The sequence below is a fragment of the Micropterus salmoides genome, unplaced genomic scaffold (genome assembly GCF_014851395.1).
Source record: "Micropterus salmoides isolate LMB-PRFRI ecotype aquatic unplaced genomic scaffold, ASM1485139v1 Ms_hic_scaffold_2, whole genome shotgun sequence".
Classification (NCBI taxonomy): Eukaryota; Metazoa; Chordata; class Actinopteri; order Centrarchiformes; family Centrarchidae; genus Micropterus; species Micropterus salmoides.
The window spans coordinates 21,227,736-21,241,460 of NW_024041150.1; the positions used below are offsets into that span (position 1 = coordinate 21,227,736).

General features: G+C 44.5%; 1 protein-coding gene across 10 annotated transcripts in view; it reads right to left on the minus strand.

Annotated features, from left to right (window-relative positions):
* Window positions 1-13,725, minus strand: part of LOC119913416 (nuclear factor 1 B-type-like) — a 70,681-nt gene that overhangs the window by 19,919 nt on the left and 37,037 nt on the right. For 8 of the 10 annotated variants that reach the window (XM_038732830.1, XM_038732831.1, XM_038732837.1 and 5 more), the window contains exons 3-6: window positions 6,244-6,300; window positions 4,175-4,243; window positions 919-1,039; window positions 95-216 (exon numbers count right to left, since the gene is read on the minus strand). In XM_038732830.1, coding sequence (XP_038588758.1) covers window positions 95-216; window positions 919-1,039; window positions 4,175-4,243; window positions 6,244-6,300 — 369 coding nt within the window. The remainder of the gene's footprint in view (window positions 1-94; window positions 217-918; window positions 1,040-4,174; window positions 4,244-6,243; window positions 6,301-13,725) is intronic. The other 2 variants (XM_038732834.1, XM_038732836.1) reach the window with 1 other exon arrangement.

Genomic DNA, 13,725 nt, shown 5'->3' on the forward strand with positions numbered 1-13,725 from the left:
AAGGCATTGGAGGGTGTTACTGACAATGTGCACCCGTGCCTGACAAATCTCCCATAGGTAAATAAAGGTGGGCAAATAAAAACAGGAAAATCACCTCCATCTCTGTCGTGCCAGTTCGCACGACTGCTGGCTGGCGAGCTGGGTGACGAGTAGAAGTCAGGTCCTGTCGGGCTGGTGTCCATGTTCTCGTCCATGTTGACAGTTTTGGGCCTTTTGCTGCGGGACAAGGAGAAATTTAACATAGCCAGTCATTGGTGGATGGCATGGCTTTCAAGATAGCAAGATGGCGTCTGTACTGATTTAGCGTGGCTAGAAGTGGATTGGCACAGGTTAACTTGCATTATGTGAAGGTTTTTAGACAGAGAATAGTTTGACATGTTGGGAAATACACTTATTTGCTTTGCTGCTAAGAGTTTGTTGAGAAGAATGATACTCATATTAGTACACTAAATATGAAGCTAGTGCAGGGAGTTTTTTTCACTTTCACTTTTGGTACTGAATAAATAAACAAAACATAACATATCAATTAGTGAGCTTTAGAGGTAAGACAGAGCCAGGCTAGCTCTCTCCTCTTGTTTCCAGACCTTATGCTAAACTAAGCTAACAATGTCCAAGATGCAGCTACATATTAAGGGACAGACATGAAAGTTGTATATACTGTCTCATAACCCTTGGCAAGAAAGCTGTCAAACAATGTTATTATACATTTTAAGTTAACATCCCATGCAATGGTTAATTTCAGCTCCATGTAAATATGAAGATAAATCTTGGACACAGATAAAGCACTTCCTCGCTGAGATATGTCTGTGTTAAAAATAACATCATCAACAAATCCACTGTTATTGTCCATAAGATAGAAGCCCCTGCCCCGCCGACTCTGTCCATAAAGCTTGTTTTGTTGCTGTAACTTCCACTGACCTGCCAGGAGGGGAGGACAGGGAGCGATGCAGCCCCACGCTGGAGTTCAGGTCATGGTAGTAGGGTTGGCTGGGCATGTCGGCCATGGAGAAGTTTACCGCTGCACCGTGGGTGATGGGCACTGCAGAGGACACAGAGAAAAACAAAGAGAGACAGTTACACTGTAATCACCGCAAAGAAGGAGTTAAACGTCAGCAGTGTTGGCAGACTGAGTACTGCCTTTCACCATCCTCGGATCTGGAGATTTAATTAATTGCACAATAGCTTGACTGACCGTTATTGACGTTTTGTGTTTAGAGGCTCTGTGTATCAAATTAAGCGCTCCCTATTCACAGGTTAACTGTATGACCATCACAGGCATTTCTGCTGAGCACTCCGACTGACTGTCAGTGTCTCCCTCAGTGGTTGTGGCTGCAGGTAAGAACACAAGCAAGTTTACTGTAGCTGCCTTTTCTATGTATGGATGAATCTCTATTTTACTATTAAAATTATTATTATTATTATTATTATTGTTGTTATTATTGTTGTTGTTGTTGTTGTTGTTGTTGTTGTTGTTACTGTTATTCTTATTATCAAGTCCAGTTTTATTAAATATGCCACAAAGAAGACACACTAAATAGTCACTAAATCTGTAAATATACATTAGTAAGACAACAGAATATTTTATTATTCAGCATCTCAAGGAAATCTCAGTTAACTTGAAACTGAATTCACAATCATCAACATTGTTTTCTGCACTTCTCCACGGTCCAGTGTAATAATCAGCAGTCTCCTCGCATTGTGATATACAGAGGAAAAGGTGTTGTTTTTCTCACTGCGGTCAAGGTGAGGGATATTGTTTCAAGGGAGGCCAGGCCAGTGTTTACAGAACAAAAGCAGTTCACCACCCATCCTCACACTCTCTCTCTCTCTCTCTCTCTCTCTTCAGTGTGTGGCCCGGGAGGCAGCCTGCGGCTCAAGCGGTTGGTTGGTTTGGAGTCGATGAGAGGATGGAGTGTGTGGCGCCGTCTGTTGTGGTCTGAGGTTCACCACTGGCACGATCCCTCCGCCAGCCTCCGCCCTGGCAGCCCACTGTAGCCCTGGCAAAGGCAACTTACCCGCTGCTACCCACACCAAGCTGTCTGTGGAGGAATGCATCCGGCCCAAGGACGCTGAATGCAACGCCATTGTTTTTTTGTTTTTGTTTCTCATTCATGGCTGAGGATACCCCCGACCATCTCTCTCTGTGCTGGTTTCCCTCTATAGCTCTTTCTCTCTTCTTGGCTCGGCACAATATCTGTGATGCCACTTGGCTGCCCTGCCAGTCATCTCATTTAATAATCTGGGCTTTGACTTTTAAGATAAAAAAAAGAAAACAATAAATTAAACAATGCTGCAAATCATTTACCAGCAGATTACCTCGACTTACTGTATAAGCGGATAAGAGAAAGTTGTACTGGCTTTCATTTACTCTTGCATTCCTACATTTTCTGTTGACAAAATATTTTTACACTTCCAGTCGAGGCTCCTGTTGCATTAATGAGAGTCTTCATCGGAGCGGCGGACTGCAAGTCAGCCTTGAACTCCGCAGCTCCCTTTGATGGACTTCAAAGTACGTCTCAACGGCCTGGAGAGTTGGGAGAGAAGCGCGATGACGGACGAGCGGCTGCTTAGATATCTTCCCTGGGAGTGACCGGCTGAGTGAGTGACAATTCCTGTGTGTCCGTCGACCTTTTTAAAATTCCAACTTGACTTCAGTCGGCTTTAGTGAAACCGGGCTCGGTCACATCAGAGCAAACACGCCAGCGCCGTGGCCATCTGGTCAGGGGGCAAATTAAACACTAAACAAAAACACAGCCTTTCAAAGGGTACTCAGTGTCTGAGCACTGAAACGAGTAGGTTCTGCCTTTCCAAGTAGACAGTTCAGAAAACCTGGTCCATGCTCCTACATCAGAAAAACTACGATACCGTAGGTAAACAGAAACCAAGGTCAGCTTCAAATCCTTTGTTGTCGGTAATCTATTCACATGTTAATGGCCAAAACAAGTTAAGAGTTTGAAAATATAGGTTAATATAGATCTACATTTCTGCTACAATAATCTATCACTTTAGGGCTGCAACTAACACTCATCATCAGTTAACCTGCCGGTTGGTGTATAAAATGTTGAAAAATAACCATAATTTCCCAAAACCCAAAGTTGACGTGTTCAGATAGCTTTGTTAATCCAGCCAACTGTCCAAAACCCAAAGATAACCCAAAGTTGAAATCCTTACATTTGAGCTGGCATTTTTGCAATTTAAATGCTTAATCAATTATCAAAATAGTTGCCAATTTATTTTTTGTTGATCGACCAATAGTTTTGGCTTTACATCATTTTAATAAGAAACAAAGAAAGACAGAGTAATGTGTTTATTGTCTATTTCTTCATCTTAACTTAGTTTAAACCTCCTCTGAACTTAGTTTATACTGACACTGACTTCTGCACTAAAGCGTTCCTGACTGCATCACTGAACAGGAATTACATACTGCTCTGAGTCAAAACCATAGCACAGCGCAGCTGAGTGGTCCATACTACAAACTATGTTTCTTTTAGGTTACTGGAGTCTTCATGCACCACAGGCACATTGCAGAGCTTCAGCCTCAGCTCAGGAGCAGTAAAAGGTAAACAGCACCTCTGGGTGCCCTCGGCTATCAAAGGCAAGAGGACTCCTGGAAGAACAACTGTCAACGGCTTTGCGGAGGACAGACATGTCTATACAGATGCACACAGGCTCATACAGACGGCTGAGCAGTCAACTGTTCTCTTATTGTAGAGCCGACTGGCCAAACTGGATTAACCAAACTACAGTTGTACGGTGGATTTTAAGTAAATATACAGAGGTTGGGATTCGCAGAAAAGCTGTCAGTTACAGGTATTATTTGCGGCGGTTGACATTAAATGCACATATGTTTGTACAAATCAAAGAATCAGTTGTTCATGTTTAGATGAAAACACCTAAATACATGAGCACTTGAGCAAAACACGATGACAGATTTAAAGTCTCACACACCCACACCGTCACGGTTGCTGTTAGGGCAGGGAAAGTATCTTCAACATTGTTGTTAAGTACATGGACTTCTGTCCTCATGTGATTCCCAGCATAGCTCCGCCTAGCATCAACCCAAGCAGAGGTGTAATCGGTGCTAAGTGAAAGAATAACTGAAAACACCTCTGTGGGTGTGCAGGGCACAAGTACAAGTAAAAAGTAAGTTTGAATGTGACAGCCATGTACTTACTTCTGGACACTCGCACCAGTTCTGTAACACTGAAGACTCCTGATTTGATGAAGCTGTCCTCCAAGTAGACTGCAGACACAGGGAGATACCAAAAATCATGCAATCATCATTATTGCCATGCTGGCTATTTATCAAATACATTCATGCCAACTGAAATACAGACAGAATTAGAGTTTGTGATTTGCCCTCAGTGCCACATATTTCAATAGATACCACCACCAGTGACATCAGTATGTCCCCCAACTATTCTCAACCACTCACCCCATCATTTTGGATGAACTACTGAAACGTTTTTTTTTTACATTTTACGTCCATTACCAAATGTAGCTGTACAAGTGTGCTAAGAATATAGTCAATAAAGAATTATCAATATTCAGTAGTAAAAACTGGAAACGGATGATATTTTCCTTCAGTCCGAAACCCATAAGAAAATGTTACTTTGATTTTTTATAACATTTAATATTTAGTAGTGAATGCAAGATCATACAAAAACAAAAGGACTAAGATGAGGTCATCCATTAACCTCAGACAAATAAGCAGGTACAGATCATCACAAAGGAATTTAGGCAACCCATGCTACTTTTTTTCCCCTGTTATAAAAAACAAGTTTCCTTTTTCCGCCAGTATTTTTCACACTTGTCTTTCCTTAGCTGGAGGGTCATCTTTAAGTTTCCATGAGCATTTTAGCTATGCATTGTTGAAAAAGAGAGACTGTGAAAAAATAATATTTCAGTTATTGTGTTTGTTTTTTCAGTTGAAGTGTTTAAACTACCAGCATCAAACAGTTCGGCGCAGTACAGAACAGAGTGACGGGACAGGTGCGTGAGGAAGTGGGAGCGACATGCAGGCTCAAACGCCTGCTGCGGTGAGCACAACGAACGAGCTGCAGGCGTGGCCTATTTTCAAATACCCTCGTAAAACTAAATAACTGTCAATATTTACACTGTTGTTCTGAGATACAGTATTACAGCAAGACATGTCCACCAAAAGAGTTATTTGCAGTGGTATTGATATTAAAGATTATTTTGAAAATGTGAGATTGGTCACTCTTTCCAATGTAAATAAACTGTTTAAAGGCTTGGAATCATGACACCACTTCGGAAGCAAAGTGAGGTTGTTTCTCCTGTTTTCAGAAAACTATTTTTTAGACTGAACACATGACACTTACAAATGTATCATTTGTGTTGAAGAATTTGTTGTGTTCAGGACTCGACACCACTAATCAGAGGCTGTCAGTCAGGTAAAACAGCCAGACAAAGTTATTGACACCCAAATGACTCCGGCTCGGCTTTGATGCAATGCCAAGGGCACTGAGGCCGTGCCAGACAGATAGGCGGGCGGCTCGATTGGCACCTACAAAGCCTAATGCCTCCAGTGAGCCAACGGCTTTTGCGGGGAACTGTGCCACCGCTGAGGGCCTCCAAGGCCTGAGTCATTGGCTCGCTAGCATGTTTTCCTTGGCACCTGTATCGGCAGAACCTGCTCTTGAGGTAGAAAACTAATTATACTTTTCAAACTATTTTCATTCCAACACAGTGACGACACAGCGCAGGTCAGTCCAGGGGAACAACAGAGCTGTTTGCTGGCTCCCCTTGACACACTCAGCTACCAGCCAAAGGCGCAATCTGCTGTAACACTTCCACTCCAGGTCTACAGTGTCTGTCTGTGTTTGATGTTGCCACTGGGATAATGACGATTCAAATTTAATGATCCAATCAAATTGGATTCCTTCGCAGTCCGTGCATAGTTAAAAACTATGGCCTCAGCCAAGTGGGCGTCATACGGGATGTGAAGAAAAGTTTTTATTGTTATTTACAGCAAGTGTGTCACAAATCATACAGGAAATCACATGTTTTTGCTGCTATGTTTTTTACATGTTATTAACCTAAAGCTGCTACAGTACAGTTTGTTTGTTTTTTCCCCCCAGTAAACGCTTTGCTATTTTCGAGCAGATCAACACTATTTAAACTAGTTAAGTTATGGTGTGCATATGCCGCTGTACAGTGGGCAAGCTGCAGAGGCACAATAGAGCGATGACAGGAGGGAGGGATGACTGGTATTGTACATACCTGGAAGAGGGTTCTTGCCTGGCTCATTGTTACTGGGACTTCCTGACTGCTGCGAGTCTGCAAACACACAGAGAGATGGGGTGGGGGGGCTTAGTATAGCACGAGGACAACAACATGCCATCTTACTGGAACACGCCTTTCTCGTCAGCACTGACTGTTTCCAGCAGTAATAACCTTCTGTAACTTATAATGAATAAATAAGTTAATCAGAACTTTTACTTTACGTATCAGCCCCTCCTTATATACAATTTGGCTCACACCTTTGGCCTACCATAAACTCACTGAGGTCGCTGTTCAACTCAAAACTTCTGTCAAGACACTCAACAAGAAAAAGTGCAACCCCCCCCCCCCCCCCCCCCCCCCCCCCGCCCACTTATCTACCAGTGAAGGAGTGCGTACCCACTGTACATTAAACAAGACAGTTTTGTTTGAACAGTATTCTCATTAATGGGAGGGCAAGCTGAAGAAAAAAGCTCTGTGTCTAACACAGGACAGCCTGGGAGTTTTTACCAGCAGACCTCTGGGTAATTTTTCAAAGGGGATGTGGGAGTGTAGGGAGGGGATACAGAATGCGTTCGGTCCTGCTGTGCGAGGTACGAGCACAGAACAAAATGTGGAGTCAAGACAGGAGGGGCGGGGAAACAGGCAAACGTGTGGAATTCTTTCCACTGGCCGCAGTGCGCAGGCTTTGATATTAGCAGGCCCGCATTGACGTCTTTTACCTCGAAGCCTCACTGGGAGGAGAATCAATGATTCCTCAGCACCTCCTGCTCTGGTAGATCACTGACAGGCACAGGTGTCTTTTTCCTTTAACGTCATGCAACAGCAAAATTAACTGTAGAAATAATTGTATGTTGAATGTTATTGAGAAAAAACAACTGACTCAACATGGCAAGGCCTTGCAAGCACACACGGAGCGGCACTGGAGCGTCTGAGTGGACCCCCATAATGATTCAAACTCGCCCAAGCCCACACATGCCCTAAAACAGAGGGCCCGATGAGGATCATCTACGCCTTAAACATGAGAGCGCCGAGACAAGAAGCTTGAGACAGTGAACTCAGATACCCTCGCATTGCAACAACACCCCTTTTCCTGCCGCAGCTCTCATGAGCCGTGTTACAGAGGCAACGGAGAAAGAAGGAAAGAGAGAGGGGTGGAAGAGAAGGAAGAAAAAAAAAGTTGAAAGATTTATCCCATTCTTGTTCTCTCTCGGTGTCTCTCTCCCTCTCTCTCTTGTTCCCCCTCTCCTAAATTTGACTATTAAACAGCACTGCAAAAACAGAATGTTCTTGGCTGAAGCTCAACAATGACAAAGTAGGGAGGGAACAGGACCATACGTTAAGAGGAAAAAAAAATCCCCTCTTTCCAGTATGCTGAGCCCTAAAAATGTACGAGTAATGCACAAGCCATGTTCTTACAATGTCTCTGCTCTGCGTCTTAAATATGTTAAAACACAAGCGTCACTTATGTTTTCTCATCAGCAGTCCGACAGGTTTTAAGGGATCTCTGTTAAATCCCTTCTGTGCACAGTTTGAAGATGTTATTATTTTAAGCAGTTAGGGCCACAACTAATGATTTTTGTCATGTTGATGGTTTCTGTCTGACTGCATCTAAAAGAATTTAATGAAACGAAATATGCCCATCACAATTTCCCAGAGCCCACAGTGACATCGCCAAACTTGCTTGTTTTGTCCGATCAACAATCCAAAACCCAAAAATTACAATGCAATAAAACAGAGAAAAGCAGCAAATCTGAGAAGCTGGAACAACGTTTGTCTTTGATAAATCATTTAAACGACTATTGCTGTAGATGACGTTTCTATTAATCATTTCAATACTGTAATCCGCATTACACTGCAAGTTGTACACAGCTTGTCGGCCCCAGCAGATTGCAACTTTCCTTTGCACCAATAAGCAGTGACTCCCTTAAGTTGCCCCCCTAGACACACACACACAGGCTTTTGTGGGCGAGTGGAGGTTTGTGTGGCTTTGGCACAGCACATGTCCATAAAGTGATAGCAGGGAGCTCGGCGGCCTTGTCCCCCCCACCCCCCATGCCACTTTCAGAATCATCCATCAGTCTGGTTACGACTGCCAACTATATGCTCATGGCCTGAGAACTGCTGAGAGCGAAGGAAACAAGCAAGGGGAGGGAAAAAAGCACCCGAGAATAAAGAGAAGGTAAACTCTGAAAAGGTGGTGAGGGTAGAAAAGGGGTGGAGGTGTGAGAGGGGCACCAGTTCGTTTAAATCGGATCAGAGTTTGGTGTTTTTGTTTTTTTCTTTCCTATCTTCGAGGGTTGAACAGGCAACCATGACAAAAAGAGCAGATGGTGGTGGCAATTAGAGATCCCAGGCAGCATCTTCCAGTATGAGGCCCCACTGTAGCACCAGGAGAGACCACCTGGATGACTTAAGGTGGGATGCAAGCATATGGCACATCTGCCAGGCCTGCACCGGGGCTGGAAACACCTCCCCTGTTGCATTACATTTTACCTTTGACCCAAGAAGGGCAGCTTCATGCGGCGTCGTCTTCTTTCAGGGTGACAATTTTGTTCAGAAGAGTGCGTGCACATTTGTTGGGCCATAAGCGTGTTTATCATATTACACTTTATTTTAATTACTCAACAGGTATTTAAATGAAGATGGATTAAATGTTAGATGGGTCAAAAAAAAAAGATCATCCTGGATTACAAGAACTTGGATTTCAGTGCAGATAAACTGGCTGTGAATTGAAATAAAAAATGCCGTTCGGAAAGTGGCTGAAATAAAGTAAAGAAGTAAGATATTAAGGGCCTGAGGCCTAGTATCTGTATCTGAAAGGTGTCCTGTGCAGAAGCCCAGCCAATCCGATAGTCTTCAAATAAACAGTAGTGTAACCTGTAAATAAACAGTTGCGGTTGAGGAGGCTGGGCTTTGCCCTGGGAGCTTGGCAGGGCTCGATCACAGGGCCAGACACCACACACACACGCCTTCTAACACACACAAATACACATAAACACGCACGTACACACACGGCCCTTTTCCAAGAACAACATTTCTTGGCATCCTCCGTCCCGGCCACTTGTTTAAATAAACAAACCGGTTCATGAAGGAAGTTGAAAAAACCGTACCATGTATGAATCAGATTATCTGCTGTTACTCAGCAAAAAAAAAAAAAAAAAGGAAGGGAAAAAATAGCAGAGGGGGCTTGTGGGTATTTTGTATGTGTCCACAAGTTCTTACACCTTCTTGTCCGGTGGGATACTTATCATACCACTGTAATGATTAGGGCAATTAGGGGTAATGGCAACAGAAATCTGGCTCGGCAAGAAAGTTTCTCAGTGCTTGTGAGGTTTCTCCACGCCCAAGTGTGTTACTCGCCTGGATTTTATAATCACTAAAACACTCACACACACTCTCCCTAACCCGCCCTCTCATTTTTTGGCATGATACCCGCTCTGTTCCCACTAAATTGTGGAACACACATGCACATACACACATACAGTGTGGATTAAATTAGCCACATAGTTTGGGAAACTTTCTTCTTCTTTTTTTTGGACAGTGGCGGTGCACGTTCCTAGCCCGCAAACACTTGCAGACACGTACAGATATGCTCCGCAAAATAGCAGTGCGCACGCGCGACACGCACACCCTGCAGATGCATACCGCTGTCGACATTTCAGGAGGAGATGCCTGTCTGGCAGCCATTTTATGCCGAGCGGGGTTCTGTGCACATGTATAGCACTCTGGCTGCCAGAGGCATGGGTCCCGAGCCAAGACGCATTTCAGCAGCCTGGGGAGGCGAGGGGAGGGGAGTGTGGAGGAGAGGTGGAGAGGGGTGGACTGCCAGAGAAGTAGGGAAACAGAGAGAGGGAGAGGGGCAGAAAATATCGACCTAATTATGGAGAAGCCTCGATGCGTAATGTTTCGACAATACAGCTGCTCCTGAGTAAATATTTGATGTGGCCGAGCAGACTTTCTGCTCAGTGTCCTCCTGCTTTTCTTTCCTTTTCCGCTGCAGGGGACTCCTGTTTGTCCTTCCTTGGACAAATGCACAGCCAAAATATGTGTGTGTGTGTGTGTGTGTGTGTGTGTGTGTAGCATACGGTCATACAAGTCTTGACAGTATGCATAAATGTTCATGTGACGTTATGGAATGTCTGTGTGTGTGTGTGTGTGTGTGTGTGTGTGTATGCAAGCGTACTTTGTCCCGTGTCGTCCTCTGCTCCTGGTTTCTATCATTCACAGCTTTGTCAATGACCTCACACTACATTCGGGCCGGCTTCCAACAGCCAGCAGAACCTGCTCTCTTCTCCAAATCTCTTTCTTCTCCTCGCTATCTGCCTATCGCTGTCCCTGTGCCTGCAACAGTATCCGTCCTCTATTGTGTCTTTTCATACCCACCTCTGTGTATATCTACTATTCAGTGTGTATCCGTGACGATATCGCCTTATCCTGCGATAAGTGCACACTATATTTTCTTTTCCAAATTTCCTGATTTCTCTCCTCATATCACCTCTTTAAAAACACTTATCTCTTTCTTTCTTGTAATGTCTCCATCTGTGTTGGCGCTCTCCCCCTCTTCTTTGCCGCCTTTTTTCTAATGCCCTTTCTCTCTGTTTCTATCTTTTTGTGTCTCTATCTCTCTCTCCTCTCTCCCTCCCTCACGCTTTGTTGTCTAAACAAAGTGGCCTTTATCAGGATGAGCCGCAACCCAAACAAGCCAAACAAAAGATACGGGCGAGGAAATCTGCCCGTAGAAGAGGGAGGATCTTATCGTGCCAGCCATTGTGTGCCAGCCTGCCAACTGGCGATGCCCCCCCACACCCCACTGCCGCTGACCCCTCCCCGCACACACACACAAACCAAATTCTGGCATCTCAGGCCCCCAACCAGGACTCACACATGGTGTTCTGCAAAGGGCTGGCACCTGACCTGGCCGAAAGGAAAGTGATATTAAGACAAGATAAGAGGGTGAAGGCAAATGCTCCAGCCAAAAGGGAAGCCATCTTGGGGTGGTACTTTTTGAGTATCAAGTATTAAAAACCCTCTTCCATGCATTATTGTTGGATTTATTATCAGTGATACATCTGCACAGACAGCAATGGATAGTATTGTATTCCCTTGGACAAACTATGACTATGTTCCCCCAGTGGTGCCTATACACTGTGTGACACTGTAATGATTATCTCGTAATTGTAACAAGGCAAGTATTTCTTATTGGCTTAAAGGAGCACCTTGTAATCCGGATAGCTGCCCTATCAAATGACTGCCACTGACGGGGAATGCAGGTACAGTAGGATGAGTTACACACACACACACACACACACACACACACACACACACACACACACTCGGGCGAAAAAGAGAGAATGGCAGGGAGAAAGTGAGAGGGGCAAAGTTGAAACGTCTGTGAGAACAATAACATTTTGCCTTCTTTTCTCCAAGCCAGACACCACAGACTTGTTCAATAGAGCAGGAGGGGAGACAGACACACACACACAGTAGGACTGTCAGGGTTTTGAGACTTATGGAATCAAGTGGGATCCCATCCCAGACAAGAACAATGAGAAGCTATACAGTGTGTGTTTGTGTGTGCACGGTTGACTGTGTGTGACCCAGCTCACTTGTGTCTCTCTGTGTTCGTGTGCGTCTCTTGATGTGAGCGCGCACATGACTGCCGCCACCTCGGTGTGTATGTGTGCGTGTGCATGGTCATCATCGGTGTGTGTTTGTTTCTAATCGGTGAATACTAACGCCGGTGAAGAGCGGGCCCTCTTTCTCTCCGCCGAGTCTCTGTGCCGTCTCCTCAGTAAACTCTCACGGCAGTGAAAAGAGGAGAGCATTTTAACCGAGCCGGGAGGACAACAGGCTCCTCATTGAGGTCACCAAACAGTGTGGACGGGGAGGGAGCGCATTCAGTGGCGAGTGGGCCTTGAACAAGGGACTGAATGGCCTGATGGATCATTAGCCACACCGGCCCGGGAGAGGAGAAGGAAGAACCTGGCGAGCACAAAGGGATACACAGCCACAAAACCAAGGATGTAGATGAGGGTTAACCCATCTAAATTCAACTTCCCCACCTTTTAATTTGTGAATTAAAGTTTACCGCCTCCATGCGGATGCATATACTGTGCATACAACATACAAAAGCAATAACATTCGAAAGCAGCCCCAAATGCTTACTCTATGTTCTAGTGTTAGATGTGCACACACACGTTTAACTCACACACGCTGACGTACATGCATGCACAAACGGGGGCATACACCCAGCATCCCGCGGCGAGCTGATCTGTGCTGTACATGTGCGATGCAGTCTGCGGCCGAGCTGCAGACAAACTACACAACAGAAGTGGCTCATCTGTCCCATGAAAAATTAGCAGGCTGGCCTCCAGTCAGCACACTGCGCCCCACTTAATGTTTCCACCTCCTCCCACTCTCTTTCTGTTTGTCCTTTTCTCACAATGTGGCCTTTCCTTTCACTTTTTTTTATAACATTCCTTTTCTTTTTCTCTTTCTGTGTCCCTTTTCAGTCTTTTTCTTCCAGTAACTTTCCTCTCAGCTTGTTGCCCAAACTTTTTATCTCCTTTCGCGGCACCTGGCACCATCGATTGCATTAAGTGTTGCAGACCCATCCGTGTATGATTAGCAAAATGATTTGTGCAGAAACAATTTGTCAATTAATCAATTAGTGGATCGACAGGAAATCAATCCTTTTGATCATCTTATTAGTCATGCAAGTTATTTATTAAGCAAAAATGGAAAATGTTTGCTGGTTTAAGCTTTTTAAATGGGAGTTCTCAGTTTCTAGCATTTTAAAATTGAATATACTTGGATTTGTTTGTATTTACTTCACTTTGGGCTCTGGGAAATTGTGACGGGTACTCCTGACATTTTGTAGACAAAAGTAGTTGAAAAAATGATCAACAGATTCACTGATAATGAAAATTATTCTTAGATGTAGCTCTAAACTCTTGAAAGTGTTTACACCACATGGATTAGCTGATTTTCTGAAAGTGTGGTCTCATCATTCACAGGTTTAATCAGCGTTAAGTCTAGCCTGTGAGAAAAAAGAACAGTGCATCTGCGTTGAAACAATGGGCCCATCAATGGCCAACCTCGGCATCTTTTTGGTATGCACCAAACAAACAATTAGCTTTGTTGCGGAGTAATTGACTGGCAGGACCGGGTGGCATTTACATTCGCCCGCTGTTGCCACCCTGCCATTCGTCAGGGCGAGGTGAAAAAGAATAGATCCATACGAGGGTGGAAGGTTGGCCACATCTCTGCGGTTCGAAGACACCCCTTTTTTTTTTTTCTCCTCAGTGGCAAACTTCCAAGCAGGAGCGTTTTTTTTTAAAAGCACGGCTGTGGAGGAAGGAGGGAAGGGAGGGTGGAGTGAGGACAAGACTATAGATTTAATTATGCATGCGTGTTTTCTCATTCACTGTAGTGGTGGGAAGGGGAGAAGGAGAGGGTAAGGGGTGTGTGGTGGGAGGG